Below are 17811 nucleotides of genomic sequence, written 5' to 3' on the forward strand. Positions count from 1 at the left end.
CACAAAACCATGTTGCCCCTTATAAAGTATCATATTGCTGTCCACCCAATCCTGAATTCTAATTTTAACCAATTTCTCCAAAATCTTAACCACCACTCCAGATATATTGATTGGTCTATAATTTGCAACCTCAGTCTTAGAGCCTCCCTTATGCAATGGAACTATTTTCCCCTTTTTCCACTCTATTGGCACTTTACCAGAACTGAGGCTTAAATTAAACATTCTGGTTAGAGGAGCTGCTAATTCTCTTGCACATTCTCGTTAGATGGCATATCGGCCCGATATGCCATCTAACCCAATGGCAGTATTAGCATTTTATGCTAATATGAATTAGCATAATCTAAATCTGTACTTTGTAGATTATATTATATAAAAATGTAATATAAATTATAAGAAAACTGGTATTTGAAAACATTCATAAAATTAGAATACGTTTTAACGTGGTTCAAAATATTAGAATATTCCACATTTTTTGGATTGGTTTTGAGGAGTGCATAGAAATAGCATATATTTCAGTAGCTGCGGGACTGATTCGTGTGTGAGGAATCGTTTGCGGGTGGATTTCAGTTAATCATTTGCTAAACATGGTCCAACGAGTAACATATTGGAAGCTAAGAAGTTTCGTATGGTGTCTCTACACAAAGAACGCCAAACTCAGCGGTTTATAGTTAAGGAATTGAAATATTCTCAACAAAGTGTGAGTAGAGTATTCAGACAGTATGCAAATAACCGGAGTTTTCAAATAATAGCCGCAATAACAGTCGAAAGGATATCAAGAAATGAGAGGAGATTGAAGAATATCGTGAAGAAAAACCCCTTCCAAACTGTGAAGTATTCTCACAGGAGAAGGAAAGAACTAGGTGTGAATGTGTCTAAATCTACGACGTTGAGACGACTTCACAAATTGGGTTTTAAATCACATGTGCCTAAGACGAAGCCACTTATGACTTCCAAGCAAAAGGCAGCTAAAGTGCGATGGTGTAAGCAAAGACTGTCGTGGAGTATAGAGGACTGGAAAATGATACCTTTTAGCAATGAATTACGTTTTGTGTGTGTGTGTCCCATAGTCATCAACTGGTACGCATTTTGCTTACTTTCTTAAGCTAGCATCATTTGATAAAAATTGCATTAAACGTTAGGCGAAATTTGCAACCTCAGTTATGGTATGGGCTTATATAACTGCAGAAGGTCCAGAGAGCTTGTACCTTTTTCAGAAAGATTCGGCTTTTTGCCACACTTCCAAGGCCACTACTAGATGGCTCAAATAGAGGCAAATCAATATAATTACTTGGCCGGCAAACTCACGTTGAGAATTTGTAGGAGATTATGAAGAAAGGTTCATAATCTCCTATTCACCCAACAGGGCCTAACATCTATCAAGGTCAGCAGGATGATCAGATCAGACAAGCGACCAATGCCACTAGTCTTAGTAGAAGTTCCCCAACAAACAGAAACAAATCTATGAAATTACCGCCGTCTGCGGTCTCAGAATAACCCCAGAACCACTGAGAAAGAGAGCATCAGCAGGGCGATGCCATCGCTGCCAAAAGTTTGGGCATGCCCCAAAACTCTGCAAAGCTGAGTACAGATGCCTCAAATGGGGCAAAAAACACCCAACTATTACCTGTTCCAACCACAACAAGCCAGATGTGCCAACTGCAGTGGACCCCATCCTGCCAACTACAAAGGATACATTCATCATCCGAAAAGCCGTGGGGAAAGAAAGACCCCCTCGTCACCTACTCCCATTACCACCCAAAGATCACAGATTGAAACTGATCAAAATATGAATAAAAGAAAACTAAACCAAACAAGTCAGGAAAGACCACAATCCCCCACCAAAACCTACGCAGAAGCAGCTCGCCACAAGAATGCAGCACATACAACTCAGAAAAGCTCCAACATAACAGCAATTCTGGCCGCCTCATTAGCCACTATGCTGCAAGAATTTATCGAAACCAACCCATTGCCATCCTCAACGAAGAGATTCCTTCAAGGAACCCACTCCATACTAGCAGCCCTCAATGAGAAAAACTAAAATACAACCTAACTCACTCCTGACTGCCTGGAATGCCAATGGCCTCACCAACAAGACACTAGAACTACAAGAGTCTGCACTCAGAAGAAATCCCGACATTATGCTGATTAGCGAGACCCACCTGAGACCTGCTAACAACCCCAAAATAAGGGGATACACCATGTACCGAACAGACAGACTAGGTAACAGAGGGGGAGGCATAGCCATCTACATCAAGCCCTACTTCAACTACAATACTATACCTAACCCACCAACCACCAACCTGGAGATTACAGGAGTAGAAGTACACCCCAAAAATGCAAGAAGTATCAAAATATATGAAGCTTACAACCCACCAAGCAAACACCTATTAATTATCCTAGAATGGATCTGGATTCCATCCTAGGCTCTACAGACTCCATTCTTATGGAAGGAAATCTGAATGCGAAGCACACTGTCTGGTACAGCTCCACAGTTAATACAAGTGGCCACACTCTACACAGCAGCCAACTCAGCCACAGTTGTGGGACCTGTCGAGCCTACTCATCACAGCCCAATTCGCAGATCAGACGTGCTAGACATCATTGTTTTAAAAAATATCAAATATGTACCTGCTGGAAACAGTAAATAAATTGTCATCAGATCATAATCCCCTAGTACTCAAACTAGGTACACTAGATCAATTCTCCCCCACCCCACCCCTACACTCATGCTTAGCATGGGACAAACTATCCCAAGTCCTACCAGAGCACATCGGCCCAGTGTCTATCATACATAAAAAAAAGAAGAGATAGACACTGCAGTAAAAAGCTTAACAGACCAAATCAAGAAAGCAATTACTTCAGTCACCAGAACTACACATATCCATTCAGCCAGCAGAATCCCAGAGGAGATTACAAACTTAATCAAGTCAAAAAATAAAACCAGGAAGAGGTACCATGACACAAGACAAAATTATCCTAAACAACCTAAACAGAAAAGTAGGAGATGCACTACAAAATCATAGAAACTAGGAATGGGAAAAGTAGTTAACATCCCTAAACCCAGCTGATCATACTCTATGGAAAATTTTTGAAGATCCTCCATAGAAAAAATTAACCCTTACCCCGTATGCAGACCAAGCACTGAATAACACACTAGGATAGAGATAAAGCTGAGGCATTGGCTGACAGTCTGGAGGAGCAGTGCAGACCTGCACATGAAAATCTGAATATTAGTCAATTATATAAAATTCATATGCGGGTCAGGCATACTTTAAGGCAAACAGAGAACTGCCCAGACCACATCACTCCTACCACCCCAACAGAAATATATAACGCCATCAAGCACTTAAAGCCTCAGGACCAGATGGAATCACCAATAAAATCATAAAAATTCTTCCCAGAAAGGCCATAATCCATATAGTCAACATAACAAATGCAATAATCAGACTACAACATTTTCCCATAGCCTAGAAAATTGCTGATATAACACCTATAAAAAGTCTGAAAATAACCCACAACTTTCCCAAAGTTACAGGCTCATCAGTCCACTATCCAGCCTTGGAAAAATCGCAGAGAGAGTTATCCTCTCCAGACTACAAGATGCGACAGAGAAATTTAAAATCATCCCTAATGAGCAATTTGGTTTCCGAAAGGAGCACAGTACCACTCAACAAATACACCGCCTGGTAGAACACATCACAGTCGGCTTTAAATGGAACCAGCACGCTGCAGCCGTATTCTTGGATCTAGCAAAGTCATTCGACAAAGTATGGCACCAGGGCCTACTCTACAAGTTTATAAAAGCCAACATACCCATAAACATCATAAGACTGATCAAATCCTATCTCTCAGACAGATACATGCAAATAAAAATCAATAGAATTATATCATCCAGAAGAAAAAATTTGGCAGGTGTACCCCAAGGCTCTCTTCTTCCCCCCCCCCTACTCTTCTCAATCTATTTAGCTGATATCCCACAAAACCCAAGAACAACCATCACTGACTTATATGGCGATGATACGGCAATATTGTCCAGATCTCTCAGCCCAAAGCTGGCAACCAAGACTACAGGATAGCATCTCCTCTCTTGTAAAGTAGTTCTCAGATTAGAGGATTCAGGTCAATCCTAAGAAAAGCTCAGCTATGCTTTTTACAAGAAGAAAAGTACCTATCAATGAGGATATCCAATTCTATGACAAAAAGATTCCATGGCAAACAGAAGCCACGTATCTGGGAGCTAGACTGGACAAAAGACTTACATTCAACAGTCACATTAAACTCATCTGCAGCAAGACATCCAGAGCCATAGCACAACTATACCCCCATGATCAGCCGCAGAAGTAAACTTCACGCACAAAATAAATTACTAATATACAAAATGGTATTACGCCCTGTAATCACGTATGCCTCCCCAGTGTGGAGCCACACCTCACAGTCTAATATCCTAAAACTCCAGAGGATACAAAAGAAATGCCTACAGATGATCTTGGATGCACCGTGGTATGTCAGAAACACACAGATCCATCGGGAGACCAAAACCCCATACATAGCCCCCCCCCACTACATGACCTAGCAGTGAAGTATTTCACCAGAGCAATAACTCATCCTAACCCACTGATCAGTCAAGCTTCAGAATACGATGAGAGTCTACAACAAGCACAAAAGACCAAAAACAATCCTGCTCCCAGCTGATATCAACTACCTATACTGCCCATAAAGGGAGAGCATAAAGCTCAAAACTACCCCATTCATCTGTACACCAACCCAGACAAAGGGGAATATAAAAGCATATTTGCTTCGCCAATCCAGTCGGTAACGTTGAACGAATGATGTTCATTTACAAATTCTCAAATATGAAGGGATGAAAGTTTTACAGTAGTTCCCCCGCATAATTCAGAAGGCATAATTACCTGGCCGAAATACAGATGATTGGATAGAGTTGTCATACTACACGTCTGTGAAAGCGGAAATAAAACTTAATGAGAGAATTACCGCGTAATATCCCTCTGTTCTAGATAAGTTTTTGCAAGCATATTTGTGAATTGCTAAGAAAAATTGTTAAAGGGAAAATTACAGAACAAACTGGATTCTAAATATAAGTTGTCGGCATCACATGTTTTTATTTTAAGACGGAAAGTCGAGAAATAATGGAATATAACATCAATCTGAATTTAAGTTTTGTAGATTTGGAAAATGACAGTATTAAGAGAAAAGTTGTTCAAAATACAAGTACATATATTTTTATGTTACAAGTCAGCAGTTCCCGCAACCTACTAGTACATCTCTGCTTGAACAGAAAGGTAACTCTGATGTGGAACTTGTTCTCTGTTAGGGCTGCTCTGAACATATGCATTAAGCGGCTGTGCTCCACATAGACACAACGCCTAGGGTATAGCTGGATCCCCCTATTTCTGGAGGATATAAATACAGATCTCCAATCTGGTCCTCCAGATTGGAGATTGGCAATGAGTTGACAATCCTTTCCCGGAAAACTAGTGCTTGCTAGGGAACCTGGAAATTAAAAACAACTCAAACTGGATGGACTAAATGGGTACGACATAAGAAATAGCTATTGGATTATGATTTTGGAACATGGAATAGAAGATCATTATCTAGGACAGGAAGAATTAATGCACTCATATCAGATATTCATCGTTATAAATTAAAGTTAGTTGCAGTAAAAGAAAAAATAATTGATTAGAAAAGAAATTCAAAATTTTGTAAAATTCGCAATTTTCCTAGATGGGAAAGAATCAGGGAAACATAAATTTGGAGTATCGATTAAAGTACAGAGTAACCTTAAAGAGAATGTTTTAGATTTCAGACCTAGTGAAATATTATGTGAAATACAGATAATTAAAAAAAGAAAAGATGTATTACAAATATTAACGCATCATCAGAAGGAAAGGGTGAAAAGATTTTTTCAGGTAAGATGGAGAGGTTGTATGAGTCGGCAGTGCCGACTCGGCACCATCTGATGACATAAAAATGATTACTGAAAATTTCACTGCTAAAGGAACAATTGGAAAATATACACTGTATTTACAGTCAAATGATAATAGAGGAAAAACTATAGATTTTGGTAGTTATATATACTTTACAAGTTTTCCTCATGAAGACATTCGTAAAAGAACATGGTTATCCGCAAATTGTTGAACGTTTGATCACATTGATATTGTGATTACAGATAAAAGATATGCACATCATTATCTGGTCAAAATTCAATATAGGCACAGAATCTTCTTGAAGAAACAAAAAGAAAACGAAAAACCATTAAAGTTTAACTTGCAGAAGTTTAAAAGAATATGAAGTTAAAACAATATTCGACACTAAAGATAAAATAGGTTTCTTCAGTATCAAAATAAGCAAAAAAAAACGAAATTGGTTTGATGAAGAATGTGTTGAGCCTCCAAGCTCAGTCAGGATAGACGAAGCCCCTTTAGTTGGAAAGACGTGGGTTCGATTGTGAGGAACCTGTATTTGGTCTCTTTCAAGCAAAGGTGAGTTTATCGGTCTCATACGGAGGTGGAGAGTTTTTCACTCCTCCAAAATAGGCAAACTGGTCCATGGAAAACACACACGGCTACATTCATAAAATATACCACGGCAAGGAAGGCAAAAGGAAACCACCTTCCTCATAATCATCTTTCTAGTATGCTAGCATACAGCTACCCCAACCAGCCGTATGGCCGAGGGAATAGGATACGATAGGATAGGAAGAATGTGTTGAAGTAACAATAAAAAGATATAAAGAACACAAGAAATTGAATGCAAAACCAACTAGAATTAAAGAAGGAAAATGTCGAGAACTGAGAGATGACACAAATAAAAGGTTAGTTAGCGATTTCGTATGGAAGTACTAAGGGGTTTTTCTCCCAAGAAATCTGATTTTTCATCCTGCATCAGAACAAATCGGCCAAAAGGATGCACAGTTTACAGAGGAAAAAAAATATATATACGATATGGGGTTGTGGGGGGTAGATGGCTTTGTGTTGATAATACTAGTGTCATAGTGTGTAGCTAGAGGATTAAGTAGAGGAGATGGTGTATTGTTGTGTGGTGGAGTAGTGTGCGCTCCCACGATGAGTCCACTGACTCCTTGGAGGTGACAATAATACTAGTGAAAAAATGAAATCAGTTGAAAGAAGAAAAGATTAGCCCTTAGTGAAATGATATGCACAGTAAAGCAAGCAATTAAAGGCAAGGGTAATCTTAGAGAACATATAACATAATTAAGTAAATTAAACAAGAAAACACACCAGGAGTAGATATGCAGAGATGCTAGTAAACAGATGAAGAGAATATTTCCGCGAATAACTGAATATAAACCTGATTGATGAACATCTGCAGCTCAGAATTATATAACAACCACTACTATAGAACCAGAATCTGCACAGCTACCATCAAGGCTAAAGTATAGCGATACATTACATTTATTCAGAGACAACACATCCCCATGAATAGATAGAATCCCTGCGAAGCTGATCGAAACAGGAAGAAAGAAACTAAAAGACAAAATTTACGTATTTAATTTAATCATATGGAAAAAAAAGGGCAAATGCCAATAGAATGGAATTTTATCAGCTCATTGTATAAAAAGAGTAATAAAAGTTTTGTGAAAAATACAGAAGCATTTATGTGCTACAAACAAAATATTTACTTCTATTTTGGAGAACAAATTAAAATCCGTTTTGGAAAAGATACTTGGCGTCTACCCAGCAGGTTTGTTTCAGAAAAGGCAAATCTACAATTGATCAGATACATATGGTTAAACAATTATTAGAGAAATTTTGGGAATTTGATAAAATTATTGGATTTTTGTTCACTACCAATAAGCACATGACAGTATTAATAGAGAAAAATCATAACAATAATAAATATTTTGGAATATCTATCGTTGATCTAGCAAGGCTTACAAGATTAACAATAGAAAACACAGAGCACAGCTTAAAATACTAAATTATTTAAAATATCTCTTTCCAATAACATATTAATAAAATGAATGTTCTCCTGATTTATTAAAAAACACCTCAAATTTCTGGGGTAATATTTCTTCTATTCCGGTAAATGGGAATTTTAAAATTACGAATTTTCCAGGGAATTATCCAGAAGACGCCCATTTTTGGTACTATGGTATTATACGATGGGGCGAGGGGGGGGGAGCTGAAAAGTTCGGATGAACACCTAGAACAAAAATGACATTAAAGCAACTTATATAATCACGAGAAAGAACGTATCTTAAAGCCATTTAACCTCCATGTTTGATCAAATTATAATAATTTGTTCTTTTTTCTTTTAAGATATATAAGAAGAGTTGTCAGAAGTTTTGAAAAAATTCGAAATTATCACAACTTTTTAGCAAACTCTCGTATACCGATGGGAAGTTTGAAAATATGCTTTAATGATGCAATACCTGAATGTATTCACAGAGTTCGAAGAACAAATAGGGTGGTAGCTAAACTGCAACCTTATTAAGCAAGTGTTCATAAGAAGAAGATTATGTGGATAGATATCTTGAAAACATAAGACTGGCCCCGCCTCTTCTTTATCTTCTTCTTGCTTCTTCCCAATACTATTAGAGTATTCGAGGACCTGGAGTGAATCTTTCCTATTTTGCTATTGAAATTCGTTTTATGCAGTGGGTGTCTGCCTCACCTAAGAGGTGGAAGTCCCAACCTACTTGGCCAAAGTGGGATGAATTGGGAACTAAACTTCCCAAATATGTGAAAAGCAGTGGCGTACCTAGGGAGGGGCGGTGGATGCGGTCCGCACCAGGCGACACATATTTGGGCGGCAGCATTTTTTATATTTAGTTATAGTTGTAAAAAACAACTTGTTCACTTCATAAGTTTACTATTCGATTTCCACGAATTATGAATTACTATATGATTTCGAATATTTTTCATCGTCGTCAAGTCAATGTAGGGTAGAAAATATTATCTCTAAAAATTTTTCTCGGATACAGACATCAGTTGTGCCGACGTCGAGTAGAAGTTCTATGTACTACTCCGTGCTCGATGTTTATCGAATGCTTAGTATTACCGTTACCATAGAGATGCCGCGGCTAAGTCACACTCACGAGGCTACGTCTCTGCCTCCACTTCGTCCCTCAGAGGCCAACTCTCGCTGCGCGAACAGTATTTTGTTCTATGTTGGTGCTTGAAATGTACGCAGGCAACGATATTAGACGAAACACTGGCGGCCGCGTATGAATAATCTTGAAGTTCCGCGATATCCGATATATTTTCATAAGTTAAGCGGTCGACCTGTACGCACTCTTTACTGCATGGTGGTTCAGATATTGTGAAACTTGCAAGTACACAATATTGGCCTTTAAAAAAGTATCTTGCATTTTTATAAAAGTTGCATTATAAGTATATCAACTTATGCGCCCTCCTTTATTACTGCCTAATTTAAATATGGCATCCAATGGTAAAAAAGCCCCCACCTATAGTTTGTCTCAATTACAATTATTTATTTATGTTTATTAATTTATAAAAACCACCATTTGTTTGACTTAGAAAGGGCGGAAAATTGGAGACCGCCCCGGGCGACAAAAGTTCTAGGTCCGCCACTGGTGAAAAGAGTCTCTGCAACCCTACCACTTTTTTTACTTGCAGTGACTTCACTTCGAAAGGATAAAAAATGTGTGTGTGTGTGTGTGTGTGTGTGTGTGTGTGTGTGTGTGTGTGTGTGTGTGTGTGTGTGTGTGTGTGTGTGTGTGTGTGTGTGTGTGTGTGTGTGTGTGTGTGTGTGTGTGTGTGTGTGTTATAATACATCTCATGCTGCATCGGTTGTTGGCCAGAATAATCAGAGGCGTGTTCAGAGCTCAGGCAGAGGGTTCTGTTCGTGAAGTATATTACAGTCTTCCTGATTATGTATATTAAGTCTCCCTGATTCTTTCGACTCCCCTAAGGTCTCTGATAATGATAATCTTAAAAACAGGGGTTTGATGTTTTGCAAATATTTCTAGACGGATTGATTCATTATGAGATGACCTAGAAGAATGAAGTATAAGAGCTGATAATATTGGTGTCTTAACATATAACAGACGAATTTTGGGGAAAATTGCCAATAAGAAGTATAGTATATCACTAGACATATTTTAATGAATAAAGGATGAACTGGCATTGTTTATTCACACTACCTTCACTAATAAGATGATCTTTTACATTCTGAAAAGATAACCTTTCACATTCTGATAAGATGCACTGTCACATTTACAAAATTTTAGAGTGAAAATCACACATTGTAACTGAACAAGAATTTGGCAATGCTCCCTTAGATTCGATTTTAAGAATGGACTATTAGCCTGACAGATCTGAAGCTAACTGTCGATTTCCTCTCCGCTATCTCTTTGAAGACAAGCTACAAAATAAAACAACACGATCATAAGAAACATTAGCTTGCAAATAGATCTCATTAACTTCCTCACTATATGTTTATTACACCCATCTAACTATCTCTTGAAAATGAGATCTAAGTTGGTAGAATGGAACCAAGAAATCATACGATTGAAAAAACTCTTCAGTTCTGAAAATGGCTGATCAATGAGGTGATATCTGTGTTGCCACAGTCTGCTTTGGTATATTTTATGCCTGAAAGATCTTAAAGATATCTGAAGGACTGCATAATTTGAAAGGATTTTTAAGTTTACACTGCATCATTACTGAGAGCAATACACAGTGAACTGAAAAAAAATATATAAAAATAGAAGGAAAATCCTTAGCTCACTCACAGCACTAATATACTATAGCTTTACACAAAAACCATTCATGGACGGGAGCGACATACACACAAGAAAAAAAAAGCAGCTATACTCTACTGGAAGGTCTCCAGCTGATGTGCACAGACAGACAGACACACAGATAAATGTACCATTTCATGTTCTTGATTAGTATTATTGTGTGAATAGCACTGTGAAATAAATACTGTATCGAGTAAGTATATTTTACATACCACTGGGGGGAGATCATGGCTATGGAGGAATTGGAATTCGTCGTCGTCGTCTGAGCAATTCTGGCATAGGCTTTTTATGTCCTGTTCCTGCTCTGCAGATGAAGTTGGTCTTTCCATCTTAGTCTTGGACTTTGTATCTAATTGTTCTCTTATTTCTGTGTTTTTCTTTTTATCTAATCTAGTGAGTTCCAGGGGAGGTATTAGAAACTTCATCTGTGCTGCTTCCAATCTTTGTCTGTTTCTTTGTTTTAGAATCCAGGTTTCACTTCCAAATTTGAGAGATTTAGAGATCATATTATGTAATCTTAATTGAATTTCTTTAGTCATTATTTTTCAAAATTTCTTTTAATTATGTCATTCATTCTATTGTAAATTTGTAGTTTTGCTTCCAATTGTGAATCAGTATTGTATTGCGAGATCCTAAGTATTTGAATTCTGTCATCATCATCATGCATATCAAAGATTTAGGCCTAGCATGGCCTCTTCCGGCCTTAGAAATCATCGTTGAATCGTTTAAGAGGAAGTCCTGTTTTTCTTTTTCCTAATGGCTTGTACTTTAAGGCTTGTTTTGGTAATCTTTCTGTTTTCATTCTTTGAACGTGTTCCATCCATTTATGTTTATATATTTTTATTTTTTCTATTACTGATTCTTGGTTTAATTCTTTCATAATATCTTCGTTTCTTTTGTGATCAAATAGGGTATACTTTGCATTTTTTCTCATAAACTTCATTTCTGCTGTTGTTAATCTTTGTTTGTCTTTTTGTTTTATTGTCCAGATTTCACTTCCATACATTAAGACTGGTAGGACTAATGTATTGTATACTTTTAGCCTGGTTTGTTTTTGAACTAGGTTTGGTTTAAATATAGAGTTAATTACTCCTGTTATTTTTAAATATTTTGCAATTTTTATGTTTATATCTTTTTCATTTTCATAAGTGATCGTACATCCTAGGTAGTTAAATGAATTCACCTGTTCTAAGATCTTGTTATCTATTACTATTTTAGTTCTTGCTGGATCTTGTCCTTTAAAGGCCATAGTTTTTTTTTTTATTTTTCTGTTGATATTATCATACCATAATCTTTGGTTATCTCATTTAGATCTAAAATAACTTTCTGTAGTTTATTTTCAGAATTTGTAATTATTATTTGGTCATCGGCAAAGAGGAGAGTGTTTAGGAGAAAGTTTAATTCCTTGATGTAAATTTTTATTCCATTTTATTATTATTTCATTTAAGTAGATATTAAAAAGAGTTGCTGAGAGGGGACATCCCTATCCGACCCCTTGGTTTATCTCTCTCGTATATGATAGCTCGTGATTTAATATTATTTTATTTGATTATTTTCATATATACTTTTGATAGCGTTTAGGATATTATTTGGTATTTGTCTTTCTCTTAATATGTTTCTTTTAACTTTGTCAAATGCTTTTTCAAAGTCAATAAATGCAATATTTGTTTCTAAATTGTATTCTCTTCTTTTCTCTATTATTAATTTTAGGCAAGAGGCCGGGTCTATACATGATCGTCCTTTTCTAAATCCATTCTGTACTTCTAGAATAAAGTTTTCGGAATATTTCATTAGTTTGCTATTTAAGATTCTGCTATATATTTTGTAACAGGAATTTAGTATATTGATACCTCTATAGTTTTTAGGGTCATCTCTATTACCTTTATTAAAGATAGGAATCACAATTGCTTTTTTCCATTCTATTGTACGGATACCAGTTGAATAAATTTTATTTAAAAATAATAAGAGTGTTTCTTTGAATCTTGTTCCTGCATATTTATATTGTTCTGAACCTAGTTTATCTTCTCCATGTGATTTTCCATTTTTTGTTTCTTTCAGGCTGATTTCTAATTCTTCTTCAGTTATTTCCTTTTCATTTTCGTTAATTGTTTGCCAGTGGTCTTTTTTAAAATATTTGTCTATCCACAATTCTATGTAGTAATTTAGGAATTCTTCTAATTTCAATTCAATGTTTAATTTTATGTTTTCTTTGGTATCTACATTTAAGTGTTTCAAAATTTTATATACATTGGGTCTTGTTTTATATAAATCATGTTCTAAATTAGAAACAAATTTGTTCCATGAGTCTATATGTCTTATTCTGACTTCTCTTTTAGCTATGGCTCTTATTCTTTTATATTCTATTTCATCTTCTAATTTTTTACTGCTTAACCATTTGTGATAGGCTTCTTTTTTCTTTTTGATTATTTCTTTGATTGTATCATCCCAGATCTTCAGTTTTTTTCCTTTTATTGAATGTTTTGGTCTTTCCTAAGCTTTCATTTGCTGCTGCATTTAGTATCATTTTTATATTAAGCCATTTTTATAATGAATTCTGTAACATGTTCAATTATTTTATTGTTAAGCATAATTTTGACATTCTGAATGGTGTTTCAGAGATTTTCATTAAAATTTTTTTTGTTATTTTATTTAGATGGTTAGTTGCAATTTGGAGATTATTTTATTTGAAATTATTACTTGATCATCTGCATAAAGTATTATATTTAGCTGTTCATTATTTATTAATTTAATTCCATCTTTGAGAGTCGTTTTCTATTCTTTTAGGATTCTGTTTATATAAATGTTGAATAGGATTGGGGATAAGTCACAACCTTGATTATACTCTTTTATTTATAGTTATAGGTTCTGATAATGTTCAATCTGCAAATTTGATGCAAATTTTTGTTTCTATGTATAGACTTTTTATTGCTTTAATTATTTTAGGAATTGGAATTATGGTCCATAAAAAGAGGTGAAAAAGAACATTCATGAATTTAAACCAATCATCCATTGAATTGCGACGCTTAGATTGAAAATCATTAATCAGTTTGATTTTAGTGCAATACAAATATTTGCACCTACGTAATTAGAAAATTATAATAGGAAACTAAAGTAGGTAAGAAACATCAGGAAGAAAGCACTTTGGGTTTGCAAGATATGGGCTAAAGATATGAGAGAAGACAAACTCATTGAATATGCTGGGAGCCAGAGACTCTACATAGGTAATACTTTCCTTAAAAACAAAGTGCAAGTGGACCTGGAGATCACCAAATGGAGAAAGACTTACGTTCAAATCTAGTTGCCGACTAGGGGAACTTTTCTAAGCTTTTTTCGACAGGTTCCGAGTTAGTCGATCTCTGGCAGGGGCAAGCGGAGTTTTTCGTCCAGTAAACTGAAGAAAATCGACCATAGAACCTCATTATTTCAGACATTAAAAATGTCGTGTTAGGGTCAGGGACCACGAGATGGTATCACTTGTTGAGCTGTCTATTCACTGCGGGCTGGTTATATAAGATATCACCAAACCAAAACATTAAAGTCTGTAGTTAGAGGGCCGTGCTCACAATTTTTCCAAGGCACTAGAGTGCTCTGAGTCCTCCTCATTTTTTGGGACCTTTAAATTGGCCTTAATTCTGTGGGCCCACACTAGAACCCAGTGCGCCTCTACATAAGTACGGCTCTGTCTAGTTGCTTCAGTCACATGCTGTTTAAGATAATTATCCATGAAGTCCAATAAACTCACTCTCCTTGTTCCTGTACATTTTCTCCTTCTTCCATTCTACATTCCTGTAATTAAAATCTCCCATCAGGATCACCTTCTTTTTACATACTCAACCAATTTGCCTAAACATTTCACAATTAGTAGTATTCTCTACATTCATTGGCCTATAACATCATCTTATCAGATATGCTAGCTGTTAATTTCAACTTCACTCCATACAGATTCAAGATAATGCAAAGCACTGCTTTATTTCCAAGTGTATATTGTTATGGATCATGGGAACGATCACTGCCTAGGCTGTTTTCCGACCTTTTTTGAGTTCTCTTCAGTGAATCAGATCCAAGAGGATACCAAAATTGAATCAATAATTTTGATTCTTGCTAACTGCCATTAGATGGCGTGATGTGTCTACAAACACTTGTAGTGTGTATGGGTTTTCGTGATTTTGGTAAATAACATTTGGATTTTCGTGGTGAGGTATTTAAGTATAACGTATTCTTTTATCATGAGTAGGTAAATCTATGAAGTATAGGTGTGTGTCATACTTGAAATTTCGTACTTAGTAGTCTGACTCGGGGAAAAAAAAAATCAATTATGTCTTCTCTGAACAATATTTCATCTTCTCTTCGTTTACTGACCAGAAATGTCTCAGGTAAGTAAACTGTCAGAAGATAAACTCCAAATTGCAACTAACTATCTAAACGAAATAGCAAAAAGATTTAAAATGAAAATCTCCGAAACAAAAGCTATGGCAATGTGTGGAAACACCTTTCACAGAGTCAAAATTATGCTTAACAATAAAATAATAGAACAAGTTACAGAATTCAAATACTTAGGAAATATAATCTCACAATACAATACTGATTCACAATTGGAAGCAAGACTACAAATTTACAATAAAAAGAATGGCATACTTAAACGAAATTTTGGAAAACAAATGACCAAAGAAACTGAATTAAGATTACATAATTTGACTGTATACCATCTCTCAAATTTGGAAGTGAAACTTGGATTCTAAACAAAGAAACAGACAACGATTAGAACAGCACAGATGAAGTTTCTAAGACCACTCCTGGAACTCACTAGATTAGATAAAAAGAAAAACACAGAAATAAGAGAACGATTAGATACAAAAAACATCATACAAGAAATAGAAGAATACCAGGAAAATGACATAGAAAGAATGAATAACAGTAGGATTCCTAAATTAGCACTAGAATATAAACCTACAGGAAGAAGGGACCGTGGATATCCAAGATTAAGATGAAAAGATCAACCTCATCTTCAGAGCAGGAATCGGACATAAAACAGTCTATACCTAAGTGATTCACACTACAAAGTAAACTTGGAGGTTATCTCTTTGCTAATGCATATTTAGATAGCAATTTATTAATTCTTAAGTTAATATATAATTAATTAAGGTCCAGTTAACTACTACTACTGGACTAGTAGTCCAGTAGTAGTAGTTAATTGGACTAGTAGTTCAATTAACCTATGTTTATTAGTTTAGAAAAAAATCACCTCATTATCGAAACTATTACAAGGATGTATGTTATGAAAAGTGACCATGGAAAATAGCTCTGTAATGTTGACATCTTAGTTCCCCTTTGTCACTAATCCAAAAAACTCTCCAACTTAACGTTGTTCAATTTGTTTATTTCTGGTATTCTCGTGCTTACATTATCATCTGGTGCTTTTCCTCATTGAGAACATAATACAGTGCTGATTGTTAATGCTGTTATAGGTAGTATCTTCATGTTGTTGGAAGATTCATCATGGGAGACCCATTACTCACACAGTACCTATCATACTTTGTTGTAAACTCATGCACTGATGAAGCACTAACAATCACCCCCTGGCAAACTATGCACCACTCTCCAAGAAAAAAAACAACTAGTCCTAACACCATTGCTAACCATGCTCTTACGTAATTTGGAGGGATGATCCCCCCCCCCACATACCACACACACATGCATTCTCTCCTTTTTTGTGATGTACTGAAAAATGTCTTCAGTTGCAGTCTATGAAACCTCTTTAATAATTTATATGCTTCTATCATGTCTTCTCTTGTTTTGCCTCTCAGCTAGTTTTTGAAGCCCACAGACTTTGTCTGTTTTCATAGGGAACATTCCATTGACCTGCCACAATCCTCATCACTCACCTCTGGATCCTCTTCACCACTTCTTCATCTCCATGGAATCAAGTTGATCAGATCTGTGCACAGTAACAGTTCAGATGTTTCTTTATTACAGCCTTATGAAGAGGAACAATAATCTCTCTATCCCTGTTTGTTAATGTGTTCTTCAACAACCCTGCAATTTGAGGTGCTGATGTCTTTGCAGAAAAGAAAGGAAATGAAGTTTTGTATTCATAGTAAAAATTTCCTTCATTTCTCACAAAGTCATCACAAGGTATCAACATAAATGTTTCTTCATAGCACTATTTTTTGTGAAATTACATGAATTAACAGATTAATACACATCAGATGATGTGCTACTGCAAGCTTTGATTACAGCTGTTGTGATGTTAACAGGAATGATACTTCATAAATTGGCATTGCAGTTTGCACTGTGGTAATAGATTATGATAGTTCATGAAAATAGTACCTTCTTGACTTAAACAACAGTGAAGAATACGAGTGCTGTACCATAACTATGATTTTTCATAAGTGAACATTTTTGTTATGTCCACTTGAGTGCTTTAGATGGACCATGTATGGTTTTGTTCTGCTCCCATAGTATTCTTTTATTATTATTGTTCACTAACTGACCTCTCTCACCTCACACACATAATTAAAAAAAAATAACTCTTTGAAGATTTTTGTAATAATAATAATAATAATAATAATAATTTTGCCTTAGCCTTTTTGGATTGCGTGGTTTCACACAATGCAAATTTTACTACTCGGCTGAAGGATTGGCTATGCTAAAGGTTAGGAAAGTAAGTCAGAAAGTGCTGGCTTAATTTGCAAATGTTTATTGTGTTACAGTGCTTCATTGGAAAATTAAGCAAATTGTTATTCTTATTATTACACTGGCAATTTCATAGAATCTTAAGACTCGTTGCAGAAGATCCACACTGACTTTATTATTATTATCAAGAGAGACCTCCAGGGAATTAGGGACTCATCGAGAGAGGCCACATACTACACACAGCAGCTATCATACTTGTTCTTGAATTCATTCAAACTGCTTGCACACACAACATTAATCCATTCCAATTATGCACCACTCTATGAGAGAAAAATCTAGATTTCGCCACCCCCTTTTTTTTTTTAGTGGCATTCATTCTCAGCTTCTGAGGATGCCCTGTTGTCATTTCCCCACCTCTCCATCAACTGAAA

General features: G+C 35.9%; 1 protein-coding gene across 2 annotated transcripts in view; it reads left to right on the forward strand.

Moving 5' to 3' along the window:
• The first annotated feature begins 14886 nt into the window (after positions 1 to 14886).
• Positions 14887 to 17811, forward strand: part of mRpL39 (mitochondrial ribosomal protein L39) — a 100326-nt gene continuing 97401 nt past the window's right edge. For both annotated transcript variants that reach the window (XM_090397419.1, XM_090397420.1), the window contains exon 1: positions 14887 to 15120. In XM_090397419.1, coding sequence (XP_090253545.1) covers positions 15063 to 15120 — 58 coding nt within the window. In that variant the 5' untranslated portion in view covers positions 14887 to 15062. The remainder of the gene's footprint in view (positions 15121 to 17811) is intronic.

Source organism: Typopeltis vanoorti, chromosome 9, assembly GCF_054136105.1.
Source record: "Typopeltis vanoorti isolate ZY-2024b chromosome 9, IOZ_Tvanoo_1.0, whole genome shotgun sequence".
Classification (NCBI taxonomy): domain Eukaryota; kingdom Metazoa; phylum Arthropoda; class Arachnida; order Uropygi; family Thelyphonidae; genus Typopeltis; species Typopeltis vanoorti.